At 42.5% G+C, this 10,000-nt stretch overlaps 1 protein-coding gene across 2 annotated transcripts in view; it reads left to right on the top strand.

Annotated features, from left to right (window-relative positions):
* scfd2 (sec1 family domain containing 2) overlaps positions 1–10,000 on the top strand; it is a 159,328-nt gene that overhangs the window by 90,630 nt on the left and 58,698 nt on the right. For both annotated transcript variants that reach the window (XR_007138048.1, XM_047801421.1), the window contains exon 5: positions 7,340–7,601. Coding sequence is in view for 1 of the 2 variants with exons in the window: in XM_047801421.1 (XP_047657377.1) it covers positions 7,340–7,601 (262 nt within the window). In the remaining variant the exon portion in view is untranslated. The remainder of the gene's footprint in view (positions 1–7,339; positions 7,602–10,000) is intronic.

The following is a 10,000-nucleotide window of genomic DNA, read 5'->3' as shown; positions in this document are numbered from 1 at the left end:
CTAATTGTTTCATTCTGATGCTCATTTTTTTATTTATTGTATTTATGTTCACACACAGCACACTTTGTTAAAGTAAGTGTGTGTGTGTGTGTGTGTGTGTGTGTGTGTGTGTGTGTGTGTGTGTGTGTGTGTGTGTGTGTGAGACAGTTTGTGTGTTCAGTATTCTGCTAAGTGCATGTAAATTTCTGTCTCTGTTTAAAATTTGGACAATTGCAGACATTTATAACACACACACACACACACACTACCCTCCTACTCACTTATCTCATACACGAACCAGGCTTCTCTTCCTTAAAACCTTAGTTTCTCCTCAGCTACAAAATCGTGTGAGTAAAAATATTGGCACCCCTTTCTAATCTCCAGAATCAGGAAAGTTTTTCCAAAGAGATCCCATTTTATTTCTCCTCCTTTAAATCATATTTCAAGGGTAAAGTTGATGTGCTGTGACAGAGAGGTCAGTACGGCGTTCGAGCATTAAAGCAAGTCGAGGATGTTGAGGATTTCTTCGCATCGAACAGTCTGTATGTCGAGCTACTAAACAAAAAGAAAAAAAAATCCTCCTTTTATATTTCTGTCCTAAATACAAGAGATACGTGTGTCATTTATAACCTGTTGCTGAGGTGCCAATGGAGGAAGTGTTACTTGTATTTGTATTTGATTTGTGTTTCTTTATATCAGCTGTTCGGCTTTCTGTCACAGTAACCTGACATTATTCTCGACTTTATTCTTGAGATATTGAGACGCATTTCTTGTAAATTTATATTTTATACATTTTGACCCTATTCTAAAAATATTCCGACTTTATCCTTAAGACATCGGGACTTTTTTTTTTTGTCAGTTTATTTGAATATTAAAATTATTGAAATATTATCATTTTTAATTATGATTTAAAATATTGCTTTTTTTTTATTTTCAAAACATCTTTATTCTCGAAATATTACTACATTTCTGAAATGGAATCAAATTTGTTCTTTAATTATTAAATACGAATACACCTTTATTATTGAAATTGTCCCGAAAAAATATTCTCGAAAAATTTCTGATTTATTATTGACACATTCTCAAAATATTACAGCTTTTTTCCTGAAATATTGTGACTTGGTTCTCTACACAATGTGACATGATTCTTAAAATATTACAACTTTCTAGTCGTGTTATTGAGGGATTTAGTAATTGACAGGATTCTGAAATTTTACCACATTGGTCCATGTTCTGTTCCAACAAAACCAAAACAATCACTAGCTAGTTCTCTTTGTTCCTTTACAAACTGAAGCGTGTCACATCTGTCTGGATCCAATATTTCCAAAGTTTTCTAGAAGTACCAAAAAAATAAATAAACAAGACCCTGAGAGTTAAAAATCTTTGGCATCGGACGTGAGCGCCATGGATCCCGTCTGGCCAGAGGGCAAGAGAAGGGCTCTATTGTGTGGAGAAAGGTGCCTGGTTTTGGTTAATGCCAAACAACACACACACACACACACACACACACACACACACACGAACAGCAGGCCTCAGCTCCCTCTAGAGGTCCATCTGGAGTTCATTTCCTGTTTCAGACAGCTTGTAAGCTCTGGGCGTAGTCTGGCTCACCTGATTGGACGAAAATGTATGATTAAGAAAATCACACACACACAAACACACAAAATTAACAGACCTATTTCTTAATTTCTGCCCAGAAATGACTCAGTGTTACGATCGGACTTACAATCCAGCCGGATTGGGTTTCGCGGCTCAGATAAGCTTCATATTAGCTTTAGAGTGCAGGACGGTGTTTATGGCTAATTACAGATAATCGTGTGGCGACAGCTCAGTAAATCCACACTGGGTAAAAGCTGGATAATTTCAGGAGCAGCTCAGAGATGATTGCACCGATTTACTAACCGTTTCCGATATTAGAGCGAGAGATTAGAGGCCATGAGAGAGACCTGGCAGCTACAAATGGTCATTTCTACATGGAGACTTCCTGCTATTAGATGTGCTATAAAGCGTCTGCTTATTTCACTGTAACAACACTTACAGTCTGGACCTTTATCTGTTATCGAGTCTTGTTCAGGTTGCGTTCAGGAGCAACCTTTATTTTTAATGAGAGAGAGAGAGAGAGAGAGAGAGAGAGAGAGAGAGAGAAGAGTGGAAAGAAGAAGAAAGAAAGAACGAAAAAGAACACAGACCGACGCAATAACGGACCCAGCCTTCACCTCCGCCCAACTCCTCCGGCCTTCCTTCCCTTTTTCCCTCTTCTTCCTCCCTCGCTCCCCTTTTCCCCTCTCTCTCCCCTCACTCCCTCCTCCCCTCTTTCTGTCTCCTTCCCCCTCCCTCCCTCTTTCTCCCGCTCATCCCTCACCTCTTTCCCTCTCTTCTCCCCCTCCCCTCTGGTCCCTCTCTCTCTCGAGACAAAGAAAGAAAGAGTTCAGCAAAAACTGTGGCTGCATTAAAAGAAATAAAGATCTTAAATGCAAAGTCAACATCTATAAATGTACTCTGTGTGTGTGTGTGTGTGTGTGTGTGTGTGTGTGTGTGTGTGTGTGTGTGTGTGTGTGCGTGCATGTATGTGCATGTGTGTGTGTCCCAGCAGGTCGCTTTATTGGGCAACCAAATTAGTTGAACATGACTCTGACGCAGATGTCAGGTGTTGGTAAGAACACAAACACACAGCAGTGCGGCCCATTATGAGGCTGACAACTGAAATATGCCTTTAAAAAACATTCATGTGGAAACCCGACACAGCCAACGGAAAAAAACTAGGCTGAACACACACATCATACACACGTGTGTAAAGGGATGGCTGCAAAATGTAGAAATCAGAAGTAACCTGATGCAAAAAAGAGTGTGTGTGTGTGTGTGTGTGTGTGTGTGTGTGTGTGTGTGTGTTCTCTTATTTAATAGTGTGTGTTTGGTGAGGATTAAACTGGAGTAAGATCGGTGCATGGTTTGTATTTCACATTGAGTAAGGAGAAAAATGGGGGTCGTGATTGGGGCTGAAGTGAGTAACGTGCCTCCAGGGGAGCAAACTGACTGGAAGACTGAACTCACTTTCTTTTCTTTTTTTTTTTTTCTATTCTTGTCGTTTTAGAGTTATCACAGAAAGCAAAAAAACATGCGATTGAACGCTGAGAATGCCCCCCCACCCCCACCCCCTCCGCACACTGAGCTTCACACGGATCAAACGCCAATCTCGCTGTAGCTGATCGATCCAAAATATAAACAGGGAAAAGTCCTTATTCGGTCCATCACGGATTTCGTTCCTGCAAAATCAAGGATGTTTGGCTGCGATGAGCAGAACACTCCGAGACGGATTGATGATAGCTAATCACCACATTGTAGTAAGATGCAGTAAGATCTTCGACAGTCTACGGTGGCTCAAGTGGTTAAGGCTCTGGGTTGTTGATTGGAGGATCAGAGATCAAGCCCCAGCACTGCCAAGCTGACACCGTTGGGCCCTTGAGCAAGGCCATTAACCCTCACTGCTCCAGGGACGCTGTATCATGGCTGACTCTATGCTCTGACCCCAACCTCCAAAGTTTGTATATGTGAAGAAAGAATTTCTCTGTGCTGTAACGTATACATGTTGTAGACAGAACCACTAGCAGAACCGTCTTTGATCTGCCGTCGTCTCGGTCAGCTTGTGCTCGGTTCTTCATCAGTGAACATCTGAAGGAATTGGAGCTCTCGGTCGCACAATTCCACTCGAATACTCACTGTTGTAGAAAGGACATTATTCACATTGACATCATTTCCTGTCCAGTGTCACCCAAATGAGGACAAGGTTCACCTCTGAGTCTGGTTTCTTCCTCATATCGTTTCAGGGAGTTTTTCCCCTCATCGCCGTCACCTCAGGCTTCATCGTTAGGGAAAGACGTAAGAGATAAATAGTAACATGCATGATTTTGTCTCTCAGCTTCTGTAAAGCTGCTTTAAAACGATGTCCATTGTTGAAAGTTCTACACAAATAAATAGTATCGAGTATTCTAAACATCGCTATGGGTTGCAGTTGACAATAGAGAGTTGTCCGGAGTAGGGCTGGACGATAAAACGATAACGATATGTATCGCGATAGACACGTGATCGATATCAATAAGAAATGTGTTCGATATAACGTCCGATATTTTTTATTCTTCGTCGGAAGACAACAGAGGTTGCGAAGCAAGTTTGGTTGCATTAACAAAGGCACTCGCTCTCTGGTAACCTAGCAACGTAGGGAGTGACATGCTAACAGCCAATCATGTAACAGTATCATGTTCGGTTGCGCCATATCGTCGACTCGTGCCGGTCTGCTGGATTCCTCTTCAGTAATCGGCGACTGATGAGCAGAAAATGAGCCGCAGCGAGCGAGGAAATTGTCAATAAAAGAGGAAAAGTCAGCTACTTTTATATTTCTGCAGTTTTATATGTCAAACAATGTTACTGTACTGTAACATTTGTGATAGCTAGTGAACTTCCTAGCACTAAACTTGCTCTAAATTCTCAGGTTTCTCTGTTAATATTTAACACTTTGCACTATTTTATTACACTTTATTAAGCATTTCTTACATTTTCTTTCATTTTGCACCTAAAACGAGTGCAAATAGAGAGATAATAGTTCATTGTGACTTTAGACTTATGTTTACATTTTATTTATTGGAGGTTTCCTGGTTGGTGACGTTTCTGTCTTAATAACTGAGGGGATTCTGATCAGAGGAAGGTTAAGTTTAAAATAAAAATGTAATATATTTTTCTCCTGGTGCTTATTTTAAGTGCGTCTTAAAAAATATCGATATCGACCGATATGAAACACTGATATCGTGATACAGTTTTCAGCCGTATCGCCCGGCCCTAGTTCGGAGTATCGATTACTCTGATCGTTTTCTCATTAATAATAATAATAAGAAGAAGAAGATTTAAGAGATCATGCTTCATTTCAGTCTCAGTATCTGTACACCTGTCGACAGTGTGAGAGTTTAGTCATGAGAGTGAAAAGTTTCTCGCACGTCTCCTGAGAGTCTGACACAGACCAGGTGTGATGCTATCTGATGCAGCTCATCTCCTGAGCTTTTATCACTTCCTCCTGTTTGGTCTTAAAGCGATTATCTCAGTAAGGAGATGAGAGAGGAAGTAAGGGAGTGCTTATTTCCTGTCTCTCTGGCTGGGAGATGCCTTTAAATGCTTCTGTTTGGCTGTTCTCGGGTCAGACGAAAGATTAAATAAGGTAGAAAACTTGCTCTCGGACTTAATTCCTGCTGTCTGAATAAAAATGAGATATGGGCTTTGTTTTAGTTTGTTTAAGAAAGAAAGAAAGAAAGAAAGAAAGAAAGAAAGAAAGAAAGAAAGAAAGAAAGAAAGAAAGAAAGAAAGAAAGAAAGAAAAGGATAAAAGTAAGAAAATTGAGAAAGAAAGAAAGAAAGAAAGAAAGAAAGAAAGAAAGAAAGAAAGAAAGAAAGAAAGAGCAGGAAAGGGATAAAAGAAAGAAAGAAAGAAAGAAATAGAGAGAGAGGGGGGGAGGGATAAAAGAAAGAAAGAAATAGAGAGAGAGGGAAAGGGATGAAAGAAAGAAAGAGGGAAAGGGATAAAAGAAAGAAAGAGAAAGAAAGAAAGAGAGAGGGAAATAGATAAAAGAAAGAAAGAAAGAGAGAGAGAGAGAGAGAGAGAGAGGGAATAGATAATCCCTACCTCCATCCCGCCCTCTCCCTCCCTCTCATTTCCCTCTCTTCCTCCCCCCTCCCTCCCTCCCTCCATCCCTCCTCCCTACCTCCCTCCCTCCCTTTTCTCCCCTTTCTCCCTCTCTCCCTCTTTTCATTCTTCCTCCCGCCCCATTTCCCTCCCTCCCTTCCGTCCTTTCCTCACCTTCTTTCTCCCCTCTCTCCCCCTCACGCCCCCTTCCCTCCTCCCTTTCTCCTCTTCCGTCCCTCCCTCTCTCTTGAGATTTCACTTGTTCGGACTGAGTCCTCTGGTCATAACGCTAACCGTGGGCCTGTTTTTTTCTGTTTTTCTTTCTTTCTTTCTTTCTTTCTTTCTTTCTTTTATTTTATTTTTTTGGAGGCCAGCAAAAACTGTGGCTGTATTAAAAGAAAGAAAGATCTTGAATGCAGAGTCGAGTATAAATTGTAAACATGAAAATAAATGAAAATAAATGACTATAAGTCTAAAGTCTTTTGTGTTAATGTCAGTAATCTGGAGTCAGTTCTGCCTCGAAAACTCTGAAAACAAATTCCTGAACATTTTGTTCAAGAACCGATGACGGATCCAGTGACACAGGGCAGGAATCAAACACCCGAAGACCGACTAGATCAAGGAAAAGATATATTTATGGACGTTTGTTGGTTTATACTATAAAAAGTTTAAATTGATCCGTCTCGTGAGGCTTGAGGCAGGAACGAAATACACAAACGAGACATGTTACGAAACCTGGATGATGGTTTATCACGTCCAACGTAGAAGCTGTCGGTCTTTAGGAACACGCTGTTTCTCAGAGCGAAGGTCCCATACGTTTAATTACGTGATCCTGAGTCTGGGCCAGTTCGCTTTTCACCAGAGGAAGAATTCCTCTGAATGTTTGTTCTGGGTCGAGGAAGTGTTGTGGGTCCAGCAGGGACGCTTCTCCTTACAACGGTATCCATTCACAAGGGGGTTTGCTTATTTTTTTTAGCTCATCCAGAAACACACTTTTCATTCTTTACCCTTAGAGACTCTTCATGAATAAAACATTAAAATGTTAAAGTCGCTTTGGACTAAAATTGTTATCGTTTTTTTTTTTTTAATCGTACGTTCCTAATCGGACAATAAGTCAGCGGTTTATGAAGGTCGTTTGCGCTTTAACCGGCATTAAGCGTTCTCAAGCTCGTCGCGGCTCTCTTTAATTACACAGCTCATTTCCTTCTTTATTTAATTACATCTGCAAGCCACTATCTGTAGTAACAGCTGCGATCTCGGGGCGCTAACGCGGTACACGTCCGTCCACGTCGCGCGACAGAAGCGTTAAGATTTAGACGTCGGTTCTCCGTATTGACTCGACGCAGACGATCCGGGTCCCTCGTCTCACGAACCTTGAGGCTTAAGAGCAGCTTTTACCTCAGCGCCATGCGCTAGCTAAATGCTGCCAGGCTCTGAGAAACATGTCAATATCTTGTAGGTTTAAAAGAGCAGCACTAAATGAAAAACAATCGGAATTGTTTATACTGATCATAGTGTTCAAAAGTTTACACCCCCACCCACAACACGACCACCTCAGGGCTCTTAATGTATCGTGTTGCCCCTTGAGCCTCAGAGACTTCCCTCATCTTCCAGGTATTAAGAATCAAAAGGGTGTAAACTTTTGTATTAAAATTGTCAACATTACAGACTCCTCATTCTTCTGTTTTTGTTGAAGGCACTGGGAGAGTCGGACCTGGCAGACGTCCTGAAGCAGTTTCTTTCCCTTATGAGGTCTGGAAGCGGCACCGAGGCCGGTTCTGCCGATTTCAGCGTGGACGAGCTGCTGCTGCTGTTAGTGTACGTGTACTCTCTGGCTCAGGAGACGCAAGCGAGTGGAACGCAGAAGGTGGAGAAGGTGGAGAGAGAGATCATCGCAGCTTTGACACTTTTACTCACCCGGCAGACCACACTGAGTCCTTTACTGCTGGGAATTACAGGTACGGCTGTGTTAATGCTGCAGATAGGGGAAGATAGATATGCTGTTGATATAACGATGGATTACGTAGACAAACACGGGTTTACTCTCACTCAGATCTCGACTGCTCTGCATAGTCACGGATGAATGATGAAACACTTTGCTAGTAGATTAAAGCTCTGCACACGCACACACACACACACACACACACAGTGATATTATTTCTGCAAGTCCTCCAGTCTTTGTACCGTCAAGTCATCATTAGGCGTTCTTACTACTGGTTGCCATGGTAATAACCTATATCAGCGGGTGGAGCGACTAGTATTCAACTTAACAAAGAATCATTTCTTTTGCTGCTAAAATGAAATGTCACGAAGGGGAATTTTAGTGTTTGTGTATAAAATTTAGCAGCACTGTCTTCATTCCTATTGGTAGTTACTTCAACGCGTCATCCCGTATGATGAGTGACGTGACATACGGCTAAGTTCCGTGACCCATACTCAGAATTTGTTCTCTGCATTTAACCCATCCAAACTGCACACACACAGCAGTGAACACACACACACCGTGAACACACACCCGGAGCAGTGGGCAGCCATTTATGCTGCGGCGCCCGGGGAGCAGTTGGGGGGTTCGGTGCCTTGCTCAAGGGCACCTCAGTCGTGGCCGGCCCGAGACTCGAACCCACAACCTTTGGGTTACGAATCAGACTCTCTAACCATTAGGCCATGACTGCCCCCCTATGTATGTACCTAAATCTCAACTTTTGTGGACACGTCCACATCCAATCGCCTTCGCGCATCGTCGCTCGTGTCAGAGGACGCGGACACGAACTCCGGTCACTTTGTTGCTGCGACTCGATCCTCAAGCCTCACATTAAACTGTTCTAGCAACTGTTGCAAAACACACACACACACACACAATTTTTCCCCCATCGGTCTGTCGGTAAAATATTTTTACCAACTGATTATTCAAGTTGTCTTCTAAAAATAAAAGAGAGAAATTATATACTGTTCTGCCAGAGACCAACCCTGTTCCTACAGCGCTGGTGCTAAATATGTGGACGTCCCGACCGCTACTTAATCACGCCCGGCTTCTCCGAACACCGCAGTCACATCTTATAGCTTTCCACCATCCAGAAACACTTGGAGTGTATGGTCAGAAAACAGGACCACCTGTAGCATCACGTCATCCTCTCTAGTCCACACACCATCCATCCATCCATCCACAACAAAGCCTGAAGAAATCAGGGTCCACCCTTTATACAGGAAACATTCACTGGACTGGACTGGACTGCACTGCACTGCGAGCGAGCGCATGACTTCATACACTATGCATTTCTGCATTACCGTGGTGGAGCAGACGGAAGAGGAGACAAAAAAATGTTTGAGTAGAAAAACAGAACCAGGGCTGGTTTCGAAGCACTTCACAGTGTCCTGGTGAAAGGGTTAATGTGATGCCTCTCACTGTGATCTAAAGCTCCGGAGCTGCTGCTGAGCTCTTATTCTTACTTCTAGTGGCCTTCTCTGTCAGGTGAGGGTTTAATTCGAACCACCTGATTCTGTGGTTTTGTCTTTAAAACGACGTACAGTTTACACAAAGATTCACAAAGCAGCCATTCATGGATTTACAGGAGATCTAAGCAGATGAAGGTTTGAGTTACTCGCAGACTTTCTGCATTTTTTATTAATTCAGAGCAGAATTTCACAGCTTTAGAAGGGGTGTGTGTGTGTGTGTGTGTGTGTGTGTGTTTCACTTCAAGGACATCTAAATCCTCAGCTAGATTTTTAACCTTGAGTCCGACCCAAACCACAACACGCCACGCCTGAGTAAACCGTGTCTGTGTCTCTGTGTGTGTGTGTGTGTGTGTGTGTACGTGTGTGTGTGTGTGTGTGTGTACGTCTGTGTTTAGCTGGTAGCGGTGTTAAACGTGCCCATTAGTCTTGGCGGAGCCTCCCACCAGGATGGCCGTGAGCTTGGTGCTATCAAACGTCTTTTCATATCACGGTGAAGTTTATTCACGCAATAAACACGTCCTCTTATACACCGATCTCAAAGCAACAGCTTTCCACGTCTTGTTTTTCTCAAATTTGTGCTTCTGACAGTGTGAATAAAAACAGCGAATGTAAAGCTCCATGGAATCGGTGATGAGTCAGTGATTTCGCTTGTACACAAATCGGTGAGAAGTGAATAATCTGCTCAGTCTGGAGCTCCAGCGTGTCAGGGTGTGAGGAGAGTCGCAGAAACAACACACCATCTTTGTTTGTTTGTTTGTTTGTTTGTTTGTTTGTTTGTTTCATTTGCTTTCGCTCCAGGTTTTGCTCTTTCACAGATTGTTACACTATTAAATATTTAATCTTTGCAAATGTTTCCTAGTGAATGTAAATGCTTTTTATTGGAATAGACATTGGACAAACTAGC

Source organism: Tachysurus fulvidraco, chromosome 16, assembly GCF_022655615.1.
Source record: "Tachysurus fulvidraco isolate hzauxx_2018 chromosome 16, HZAU_PFXX_2.0, whole genome shotgun sequence".
Lineage (NCBI taxonomy): Eukaryota > Metazoa > Chordata > Actinopteri > Siluriformes > Bagridae > Tachysurus > Tachysurus fulvidraco.
Note: the sequence above shows the minus strand (reverse complement) of the source record. Positions and strands in the feature narration are given on the sequence as shown.